Source organism: Salmo salar, chromosome ssa12 (genome assembly GCF_905237065.1).
Source record: "Salmo salar chromosome ssa12, Ssal_v3.1, whole genome shotgun sequence".
Lineage (NCBI taxonomy): Eukaryota > Metazoa > Chordata > Actinopteri > Salmoniformes > Salmonidae > Salmo > Salmo salar.
Genome location: NC_059453.1, coordinates 38,940,993 through 38,953,505, shown reverse-complemented (window position 1 = coordinate 38,953,505; position 12,513 = coordinate 38,940,993). Strand labels below are relative to the sequence as shown.

Sequence of the window (12,513 nt, the reverse complement as noted above, 5' to 3'; positions counted from 1 at the left end):
CTGGAATATGTTCCGGGATTTCTCCGATGACATTGAGGAGGAATCATTGGCTTCATCAATAACTGCATCGATGGCGTCGTCCCCACAGAGACCATACAAACATACCCCAACCAGAAGCCATGGAGTACCGGCAACATCCGCACTGAGCTAAAGGCTAGAGCTGCCGCTTTCAAGGAGCGGGACCCGGAAGCTTATAAGAAATCCCGCTATGCCCTCCAACGAACCATCAAACAGGCAAAGCATCAATACAGGACTAAGATTGAATCGCACCACACCGGCTCTGACGCTTGTCAGATGTGGCAGGGCTTGTAAACCATTACAGACTACAAAGGGAAGCACAGCCGAGAGCTGTCAAGTGACACGAGCCTACCAGACGAGCTAAACTACTTCTATGCTCGCTTAGAGGCAAATAACACTGAACCATGCATGAGAGCACCAGCTGTTCTGGAAGACTGTGTAGCCGATGTGAGTAAGACCTTTAAACAGGTCAACATTCACAAGGCCGCTGGGCCAGATGGATTACCAGGACGTGTACTGCGAGCATGTGCTGACCAACTGGCAAGTGTCTTCATTGACATTTTCAACCTCTCCCTGTCCGAGTCTGTAATACCAACATGTTTTATGCAGACCACCATAGTGCCTGTGCCCAAGAAAACTAAGGTAACCTGCCTAAATGACTACTGACCCGTAGCACTCACATCTGTAGCCATGAAGTGCTTTGAAAGGCTGGTCATGGCTCACATCAACATCATTATCCCAGAAACCCTAGACCCACTCCAATTTGCATACCACTCTAACAAATCCTACAATCTCGATTGCATTCCACACTGCCCTTTCTCACCTAGACAAAAGGAACACCTATGTGAGAATGCTATTCATTGACTACAGCTCAGCATTCAACACCGTAGTGCCCTCAAAGCTCATCACTAAGCTAAGGACCTTAGACGAAACACCTCCCTCTGCAACTGGATCCTGGACTTCCTGACGGGCCGCCTCCCAGGTGGTAAGGGTAGGTAACAACACGTCCGCCACGCTGATTCTCAACACAGGGGCCCCTCAGGCGTGCGTGCTCAGTCCCCTCCTGTACTCCCTGTTCACCCACGACTGCATGGCCAGGCACAGCTCCAACAACATCATTAAGTTTGCAGACGACACAACAGTGGTAGGCCTGATCACCGACAACGACGAGACAGCCTATAGGGAGGTGGTCAGAGACCTGGCCGTGTGGTGCCAGGACAACAACCTCTCCCTCAATGTGATCAAGACAAAGGAGATGATTGTGGACTACAGGAAAAAGATTTGGCATGTGTCCTCGCCAATGATATATCAACCTATAAGTAACATTGGAAATTGCAAGGCAGGTAATTGATCTAAACGGTTTATTGTAAGAGTATAGGATTAAACATTCATACAAACGTTTAATCTTAACCTGTCTGGGCTAGGGGGCAGTATTTTCACGGACAGATGAAAAACGTACTCAATTTAAACAGGTTACGACTCTGGCCCAGAAACTAGAATATGCATATTATTAGTAGATTTGGATAGAAAACACTCTGAAGTTTCTAAAACTGTTTGAATGGTGTCTGTGAGTATAACAGAACTCATATGGCAGGCAAAAACCTGAGAAAAAGTCAACCAGGAAGTGGAGGATCTGAGAATTGTAGTTCTTCTTTCTAGTCCCTTTCGAAACTACAGTATCCGTGGGGTTACGTTGCACTTCCTAAGGCTTCCATTGGCTGTCTAAAGCCTTCAGAAAGTGGTTTGAGCATTCTCCTGTCACTGGGCAGAGTATAGGAGCTCAGTTACTGAGTGGTCTGCCTGGCAACAAAGGGATTGGATATGCGCAGTCACGCGAGCACGCTGTTCCTTCTTTTTCTCCTTGAATGAATACGCTATTGTCCGGTTGGAATATTATCGCAATTTTACGTTAAAAATACCATAAAGATTGATTTTAAACAGCGTTTGACATGCTTCTAAGTATGGTAATGGAACATTTTGACTTTTCGTCTCTGGTACCGCGCTCGCGCGTTATGCCTTTGGATAAGTGATCTGTACGCACAAACAAAACGGAAGTATTTGGACATAAATATGGATTATTTAGAACAAAAACAAAATTTCTTGTGGAAGTAGCAGTCCTGGGAGTGCATTCTGACGAAGATCAGCAAAGGTAAGAGAATATTTCTAATACTAATTCTGAGTTTAGGTTGCCCCGAACTTGGCGGGTGTCTGTATAGCTCACTGTGATGGCTGAGCTATGTACTCAGAATATTGAAAATGTGCTATCTCCATAAAGCTATTTTAAAATCTGACACAGCGGTTGCATCCAGGGGTAGTCTATCTATAATTCTTAAAATAATTGTTATATATTTTGTCAACGTTTTGGTGGGAATACATTTTCTGAACATCACGCGCCAATGTAAAATGCTGTTTTTGGATCTAAATATGAACTTTATCAAACAACACATACATGTATTGTGTAACATAATGTCCTACGAGTGTCATCTGATGAAGATCGTCAAAGGTTAGTGCTTCATTTAGCTGTGTTTTGGGTTTTATTGACACATGTCCTTGCTTGGAAAATGGCTGTGTGATTATTTTTGTCTATGTACTCTCCTAACATAATCTAATGTTTTGCTTTCGCTGTAAAGCCTTTTTGAAATCGGACAATGTGGTTACATCAAGGAAAAGTGTATCTTTAAAATGGTCTAAAATAGTTGTATGTTTGAGAAAGTTGAATTATGACATTTTGTTGTTTTTGAATTTGCCGCCCTGATATTTCACTGGCTGTGTCCCGCAGGTGGGACGCTAGCGTCCCACGTAGCCCATAGAAGTTAAATGTCAACAGGATTAAAATTTAAATGTGACACATTAGAATATAATTTGTCACTTAAAATACCTTGATTAAACTATAATTGAATGAAAACATAGAATATATTAACTCAATCATGATTGGCTTGATTTAGATACCAATTTTAGATGTTGGCAGTTCAGAGATATATATTTTTTTAAATAAGAAATGACAGTACTGTATTAGTTCTTCATGGATTACATTAATTGGAAATGAGAAAATAAGTACACCAACATGAGCTTCCACTCATAAAATGTGTAGAGTAAATTGCTAAAGTAAATTATCTGTGGTAAACAAGCAAATACTTAAATTCAGTTGTACAGAATGATTGTTCAATAGTTAAGTCTTTGCTTAGTCTGCTCAAATAGTAGGTTTAGTTTATACCAAAGATAATACCCACCAAATAGTCTTGAAAAATGTTGGCATCATCCAGGACTAAAATGTAACACTTTTGTGAGCATTAATATGGTGGCCAAAAGTGGTTGCATTTGAGATTAGCAGTGCGGGTGATTTTAGCGCATATTAATGGTATGACAAAAAAAATCACCTTGTATTGAGACAATGTAAGTTGCAATTGACCGGTTAATCTCTTGAATGATACTAAAAAAAATGTAGATTTCGGCCTAAATAGACATACCCAAAAGTATTTGGATGTTCCTAATGTTTGGTATACACAGAGTACACTATAACTCAGTGAAGATCAAAGGGATCTCCAAATTAGAATTCACTGAGACCGGGTCTGCTAGCTTGTATGATTTCCGCCTAAATACTCGTACCCAAAAGTAATTATTTTTGATGAGATGGCCAAAAACAATTACTAGTAATGCTACATATTTCTAGAAAGGACTGGAACTCACCTTTCTGGGAAAGAGAGTTATATATTGCTGAGGTGTACTCACTTTTGAGGAGACAAGCTCAAGTACATAGTACAAATATTATGAAAATAGAAAAAAATCTTATTTTTTTATATTCAACAAAAGTGGGGGAACCTGTCACTTGTAAAAACGCGTAGTGCGTTATGATAAATTGCGTCCAATACAGTGGTCGCTGCACGATATCACCATAATCTATAACCAGCATTTTACATTTTATTTAATCTTACCCAGAGCAATTTAAAGTAATGAGTGCATACATCTTCATACTGGTCCTCCGTAGGAATCGAACCCACAACCCTGGCATGCTATACCAATAGAGCCACACGGGACCATGTGAATGTTGACTGAATGATTTTGTTTTCTGCTTTTTAATGAAAGGCTTGACCTACTCCTATAAAGGAAGCCCATTTTAATTCTTAACTTTTTTACTAATTCATCAATATGCTTTCTGATAGATAGCTTCTCGTCAATCCAGATACCCAGATATTTATAAGCGGGAACACAATAAATGTGGGCACCATCCAGGGGCGAAAATCTGATATCAACTTTGGAGGGGACAATTACATGAAATTTTCTCAAGAGCAATTCCTGAGGGGGACACCAAAAGTAGTGCTGTAACACATAGCCTACATTGTAATATGGTAAATGTATATTGAGGAACCAAAGAAATAAGGTGTTTGCCGTACTCCTAACTACCGGTACCCAAAACTACACAACTAATCACAACAGCAATACCATTGCCGTTAACAAATCTTAGTTCAGTCACCAGTTTAAGTTGAGAGTGGGGGTATCCATGGCATTTTCCAATTATGTTCCTATTTTACAAGTAAAAAAAATTGAGAACAAAGACTCAACAAACTTACCTGAGACTCCCTGTCTTTGCCAGTCTGTCCCTGCATATCTGTCCCCAACTCTGCTGTCTGTGTGCCATCTGTTGCCTGCTCTGCCTAATGACATCATTGTGAAACATTTACATTAGAATTTCATTTCTTTCTTATGAACATTTTATCAACTAGTCTTTGAGATATTAGGCTACTAGGGTTCTTACTTTGCGTTTTGGTGTACTGAAAAATACTCTGATGTCCGTCTTTTATTTTTCTGCCATTTTTCTACCTGGCTGGCTACACACACACACAGTGTGTAGGTTATTTACAGTAGGAGATGGGCTTCTATCATCTTATCTTTTATCATTCTATTTGGGCTTCGATCTAAAAGGTAGCTAGCAAATGTGAAACGGATTAAAATGACAAGAGTTGACAGCTGTATGAGTTCACCATTTACACAACATATGCTGCAACCTTTTGTAATTTTAATAGTTTGTTTCATATTGGCTGGCTTCCAACAATAGCTGAATTTGCAAAGCTAGCGAGCACCAATTCCGTTTCAGTGGTGTTTGCTATAATCTTTGCTACCCGGGTTAAATAAAGGTGAAATAAAATAAATAAAAGTTCCCTTGCGACAATTTAGCTTTTGTACCGAGACCATTAAATATATTTAAGACAATGGTAGAAGAGAGTGTAGTTCTGTTCAGTTTGGACTTCAGTTTATCGCTAACCTTTATCACAGGGACTTTGAAGCACTAATTTACATCATCTGCATGCTGATCTTGGAATAAATTGACGATAGCAAAGATTCCATCTTTGACGAGGCCACATAAATGGAATAGGTACTAGCTAGCTTAATAGTTAATATTTGCGCGCTAGCTCTGCATATTCAGCTAGTGTGTGTGCGCGATTGACTGGATTAACCTCACGTCAGTTACGTTCATTGAGTGCCTTTCAGTCAGTAGACACGACCCCTCTGTTACCTTGCCAACTAAGGAACTGGCAGTGGATCAAACCATTGTGAGGCAAAGGGTGGGGGGTCTCAATCTTTTGAAACTTAAAAACGCGCTATTAAGTGTCTATAATCAGCACAATTGCTTTCATTGCGTATTATTAATATTATTTAAATTACATAGTTATGTTTCAGTGATATATTGGGCGGGACAAATCATATTTTTCCCAGGATGGGGGGGTTGTGTCCCCCCCGTCCCCCCCGGGATTTCCGCCCCTGGCACCATCTGATGTACAAATGCATAAACCATCAGAGCTTTTTGGAAAATAACATATATTTAGTTTTACCAATTTCAGTTCAACAAGGGCTTTCTGCAAAGCAAAAAAGGCAGATTGTAGCTCCAAGCCAGCCTTGTCAACAGAATGCACAACCGAATAATCTGCATACAAGTGGAAGTTACAATTACCTACAGACCAACCAATGTTGTTTGTATTTATAGAAAAGTCAAAAGTACAGGCCCAAAATTGACCCCTTTGGGACACCCTTAGTAATATCAAGGAAACCTTTCAATTGGTGAAGAGGAAACTGAAACCACCCAAAACAAACAACAACTGAAAAGGGTTGTAGTAAAGACTTTGTAAAACATTTCAAAATGAATATACAAGGATTTTGGTGATGTCAGTTGTTGATGTTTTCACAGGTCCAAAAAGTTGATCTTCGCCTTTGATTTGTCCCGCTTGCTTTTCTGCCTAGGTGAAGTTGGAGATTGGAAGAACCATCTAAGTGAAGCCCAAAGTAAACAGATGGACAAGGAGTTTGAGAAGCACCTGGCTCACACGAAACTGGGGGCTAAGTTAAAATATGATATTTACTGCAAGTAGGGAGCTGAAATTTCCAGATCCAATGCAAAATAAGCATTTTCAAAAGATTGAAATAGAAAAATGTTGCTCATGTCTACAGTAGGCCTAAACCTTCTGTAAGAATACTCAAAGATACATTTACAACGCAGAGAACTAAAGATCAATGCAACTACTTGTTTTTCAGTTCAACATCTGTTTAGAATCTGTGTAGGGGTTCCAGTTTGGACTCATAGCTACATGTGGCAAATTTTCATTGGTCCAAACTATCTACACATTGAAGCCCGAAACGGGATTCTTTGTATTTGGCCAGTTTTACTACAATGAATTCTAATTGGTTAACCACAGGCTAGGTTTTGGTATAAACTACATCCTGTCTCTTTGTTCAATGGAGAAACAACAAGAACAGGGAAGAATGAACATCAACCATCCACTTTCCAGCATAACAACTATGATTTGTTCTCTTTGAATAAATATATTTTTCTCCCCCTGATTTGTTTTGAGGTCTGTGTTGTCGAAGAATAACATAAACAGTATAACCAACCACATTTTCCAGCAGCATTTGTAGTGTTTTTCTTCTATTTTTACCAGAATATGAATAGTAAATTGATATGAATTTCATAATAAGTTAGTTAGTTTTGGAATAAAGCATAACTTAAGTTTGTTGGGTGTTACAGAAAGTATGTCTGTCTCCATAAATGTTGATTTAGCTTGTTTGACTTCAGACTGTAATAACACAATGGAACTGGAGCTATGCAATGGATGAAAGAAGGGACTAGCTTTATAGACTGTTGCTTTATTCTTAACCAGAGAATCTTGTTAATGCAAGATTACACTAAGAACATGTATGCACTGCATCCCAACACTCTTAAAAAATATATATTTCACCTTTATTTAACCAGGTAGGCCAGTTGAGAACAGGGTTTCGTTTACAACTGCCTCAGTGCAACGTTGTGCAGTTAGGCTACTTTTCAGGGCAATTCAGTATCATGCTCAATGAAAGACATGTAATTTGATGTAAAAAGAAATGTGCCAACATATCCCCTGACATTCACAGGCAATGGACACAGGGACATTCTATGGGTGAAAGGAGCCTAATCGAGCAGTTAGGATCATACCCTCTGGTAGTGAGGACAGTGAGCTTGAGGACTGTGACAACGATGAAGAATGGACCACAGAATCAGGTTTGAGAGGCTGTAAAATATTAGTTTATGCCCAACTTGTATTATTTCATGAAAAGAGTGCTTGTTTATGATATTTTTTATTTAATTTTTTTATTTCACCTTTATATAACCAGGTAGGCCAGTTGGGAACAAGTTGTCATTTACAACTGCGACCTGGCCAAGATAAAGCAAAGCAGTGCGACACAAACAACACATGGAATAAACAAACGTACAGTCAATAACACAATAGAAAAAGTCTATATACAGTGTGTGCAAATGGCATAAGGATGTAAGGCAATAAATAGGCCATAGTAGCGAAGTAATTACAAGTTATCAAATTAACACTGGCGAGATAGATGTGCAGATGATGATGTGCAAGTAGAAATACTGGTGTGCAAAAGAGCAAAAATGTAAATAAAAACAATATGGGGATGAGGTAGGTAGTTTGATGGCCTATTTACAGATGGGATGTGTACAGCTGCAGCGATCGGTAAGCTGCTCAGATAGCTGATGCTTAAAGTTTGTGAGGGAGATATAAGTCTCCAACTTCAGCAATTTTTGCAATTCGTTCCAGTCATTGGCAGCAGAGAACTGGAAGGATAGGCGGCCAAAGAGGTGTTGGCTTTGGGGATGACCAGTGGGATATACCTGCTGGAGCGCGTGCAACGGGTGGGTTTTGTTATGGTGACCAGTGAGCTGAGATAAGGTGGAGCTTTACCTAGCAAAGACTTGTAGATGACCTGGAGCCAGTGGGTCTGGCGACAAATATGTAGCGAGGGCCAGCCGACGACAGCATACAGGTCGCAGTGGTGGGCGGTATATGGGGCTTTGGTGACAAAACGGATGGCACTGTGATTAGCAATGCTGTAGACTGATGATGAAATTGATTCTGAAGTCAAATAAACTTTACTCTACAAAAGTATGCTCAACTACCATGGTTTTCCATGCAATAAGAGGGAAGTAGCCTATAAACTGATCATAGCTCAAATGTTATAACATTTGTGTGTGTTGCTCAAAACTCATTATGGGGTTGGTTATTACTGTCACGTGTGCTCCCTCTCCGGCCTCTAGGTCACCAGGCTGCTGATTATTGTGCACAGCGTCATGCGCATTAGAGCCTAATGACACACACCTGGACTCCATCACCTCCTTGATTATCTGCCCTTTTTATGTCACTCCCTTTGGTTCCTTCCCCAGGCGTTATTGTTTCTGATTCACTATCATGTCTGTGCGTTGTTTGTGTTTCTTGTTTCGTATTATGTTTCGTTCATTTATTAAATTATTCACTCCCTGAACTTGCTTACCGACACCCAGCGCACACGTTACAGAATAACGCCTCACCAAAGGGAAACAGTAGGGAGTGTTTTTTTGTTTTTGTGTTGGAGGTAATGTCGGATCCGGGTGTCAGTACCACAGCTACCAGGAAAGCCTCAGACGGTTTCGTCACACTCTCATGCCTCAGTTGGCTTGACAGGTTCCCATGCCTCGGCGGGTTCGACGGGTTCCCATGCCTCGGCGGGTTTGACGGGTTCCCCTGCCTCGGCTGGCTAAACAGGTTTCCATGCCTTAGCGGGATCGACAGGCTCCCATGCCTCAGCTGACTCGACAGGCTCCCATGCCTCAGCGGGTTCGATAGGCTCACATGCCTCAACTGGGTGAACAGGCTCCCGTGCCTCGGCCGAAGCAACTGGGGAGGTCTCAGCCGGCTCATCAGGCTTTCACACCTCAGCCAGTTCATCGGGTTTATGCGCCTCAGCGGAGATGACCGGTTCGCACCTGATCCCCGGGATAGTCCCTTTGGTTGGCGTCCTGCGGCTGGACCCGCATGCCGGGGAGGGGGGTACTGTCACCTATGTTCTCTCTCCGGCACTCTGGGTTGCCTTGCTCCCACGCCTCAGCTGGATTGACAGATTCCCGCGCCTCACCAGAGGGGACCGGTCCGCTCCTGATCCCCGGGATCGTCATTTTGGTCTGCGTTGTGAGGGGGTACTGTCACGTGTGCTCCCTCTCCGGCCTCTAGGTCACCAGGCTGCTGATTATTGCACACAGTGTCACGCACCTAAGCGCCTAATGACACTCACCTGGACTCCATCACCTCCTTGATTATCTGCCCTTTTTATGTCACTCCCTTTGGTTTCTTCCCCAGGCGTTATTGTTTCTGTTTCAGTTTCATGTCTGTGCGTTGTTCGTGTTTCTTGTGTTGTATATTATTTCATGAATTTATTCAATTATTCACTCCTTGAACTTGCTTCCCGACTCCCAGCACACACATTACAATTATGGTGCATTCAGTGTGTAGTGTAGTGGTTTCGATGTATATTCGCTTTTTTGATTGAGTTTGCCCCACCAATGTTTCCATAAAAAAAATATGGCATAGATATATTAATGTAACGGTTGTCGTCGGGAATAGAGGACCAAAACGCAGCAGGAATGTGGATGCTCATCATGTATTTATTTTTAAATAAAGAGAACACCAAAATAACAAAAACGAAGAACTCACGAACAACAAAACAGTCTTGTCATTCTCACACAGGCAAAACAAGAAACAATCTCCCACAAACACTTAACCAAACACATACCCATATATAGGACTCTCAATCAGAGGCAACTAGAAAACACCTGCCTCCAATTGAGAGTCCAACCCCAATAAACGAGACAAAGAAATACAAAAGACTAGAGACCACAAAGAAATACAAACCTAGAACATAACCCCAAAAACCCGGAAATAATAAATCAAACACCCTACTACATAAAACACCACCCCGAACCACATAAACAAAATACCCTCTGCCACGTCCTGACCAAACTACAATAACAAATAACCCTTATACTGGTCAGGACGTGACAATGAATTAGTTCACATCATAGAAAAACCTATAAATGTTTTGCAACAAAAAAAAGCAGGGTTTTCTTATTGGACAAGTTGACATAGTACTTCCCCCCCAATTTCTGCCCGTGTGCCTCTATGTCTAGTGAATACAACCCTGTCCCTGAGATTACACATGGTAACCCCAACACTTGCTGCAACAAGTAGATTCACTTGTCAGTCACAGTCAATTGTCAGTCACTAGCTACAGACTGCTACAGAGCCTCATTTTTATGATATAGACAATTTTGACTTTGTGGCTTTGGCAACTACTGACAACACTCCTCTCCTGCCTGCCTGGTTGCCTGTGTCGTGACGTTGTATTAGTTAATGTGACGACTGTTGCTCATCGAATGATTATAGGTTTCTAATTGCGTGATTAAATGAATCAAGCAATTATTAACTCATTAGTTTTATTGAGTTTCTATTTCCAAAATTAACTCAAAGAATATCAGAATATCGATATTACAACAGTCGCCAATTAATCAATTTCCTCTACAGTCTCATTCTGAACGTCGCATAATCCGGGAATCTGCACGGACCCGGGTCCCACCAATGAGTTCGTACCACACCAATCTTAGTTGATTATTTATTTACTAGAAAGCTAAAATGATGATAAAAGATACACAAAACACAGTCTAGGCTATTGATTAGGACTTAGTATAACGGGCCAACACACTATGGCGCGTGTTACCCAAAATGGGGATTTAAAAGAGAGAAAAAGAGAAAGTACACGAGAGAAATATACATTTGGGTGCATTCGTCAGCTATGCTTATTTTAACCCTAGCCTTGCTCCGAACTGCCGCTCTTATGGGTCAGAATATAATGATGTAATTACGTGTTGGAGGTCTCAGATGGGAAGCTCCGCGTGGGTCGTTTAGGCTTCTCAATGACGCACTTCTCTGGCGCAACTCTCTGGTTGTCCTCACGATGTCAGTGTTCTTTTGGCTTAGTGGTCTGATTCCTCGCCCTTGCTCTGATAGGGGTCTTCTGAGGACAGACAGCTCTGTAGCTCAGAGCTCACAGCGTAGGAATGAAACAGCGTAGATACCACGATTCGATGGGGAGTGTAGGCCAGGTGTTCCAGCTTGAGTTCACCCGCTTAGACACGGCTACTCATCCATAGTGTGCGTAGAAAAATATTTATTTGTCTTCTTCCTTGTTCCCCCCCCCCCCTTGGTGGTTCACCCTGGTAGGATTTCCGCAAGCTGCGGATCACCACCAGAATGGACCTGGGACCTGGGAGATCCGGCAGGGGCTCTGTGTTCCGGCCCGTCATCCGGTTATCCCGGCTGGTGGACCTAGGCAGTAACTTGGCAGACGTTAATAACGCACGTTAAAAACACTCAGGCAATACATCAATACATCATTACATTTCCTCCCCAAACGAGCAGCGTTTTGGCTCTACTGCTTCCTAAGTGTCAAAGGATATGAAACGAAAAATTGGAATAGAAACATGAAAGTATACAAAATGTGTCTATCGCACTTTAATCATCTAATATGGACTATGTTCTATATATGTCCAAGGTCTTGGCTAAATGACTCTATCATGGCATTGTCTCTAATGTCATGTCTAGGGTGATGTATACTGTATAGGCAATCACTTGAAAAACTACAAACCTCAGATTTCCACACTTCCTGGTTGGATTTTTCTCAGGTTCTTGCCTGCCATATGAGTTATGTTATACTCACAGACATCATTCAAACGGTTTTAGAAGCTTCAGAGTGTTTTCTATCCAAATATAATGTAATAATATGCATATCCTACCTTCTGAGCCTGAGTAGCAGGCAGTTTAATTTGGGCACGCCTTTCATCCGGGCGTCAAAATACTGCCCCCTACCCTAGAGAAGTTAACAAAAACAGTCTGGTTGGGGAGGTTCAATTGGGTGATGGAGTCATGGCGTTCGTAAGTCATAGTGGCGGACGCGAACGGTGTGTTGACCAACCATCGGTTCCCTACCACCTCCACTTGTGTGGTGGTGGCCCCATCCCTGGCTGTTAGTTTGGCTCTACAGCGTTCTTCGCTGGTGATAGCTTTAATAACACAAAGACGCTCAGTGTCATCCCTGACAAACGGTTTGCTAGGACAGAGGTAGTGGACATCTTTGGTTAGAGTACACATTAAC

The 12,513-nt window shown here is 41.7% G+C and overlaps 1 protein-coding gene across 3 annotated transcripts in view; it reads left to right on the top strand.

Moving 5' to 3' along the window:
* The window catches only part of sult6b1 (sulfotransferase family, cytosolic, 6b, member 1), a 50,934-nt gene extending 44,085 nt beyond the window's left edge, over positions 1-6,849 (top strand). For all 3 annotated transcript variants that reach the window (XM_014131575.2, XM_014131573.2, XM_014131577.2), the window contains one exon: positions 6,253-6,849. In XM_014131575.2, the coding sequence (XP_013987050.1) occupies positions 6,253-6,380 (128 nt within the window). In that variant the 3' untranslated portion in view covers positions 6,381-6,849. The remainder of the gene's footprint in view (positions 1-6,252) is intronic.
* Positions 6,850-12,513: the final 5,664 nt, after the last annotated feature.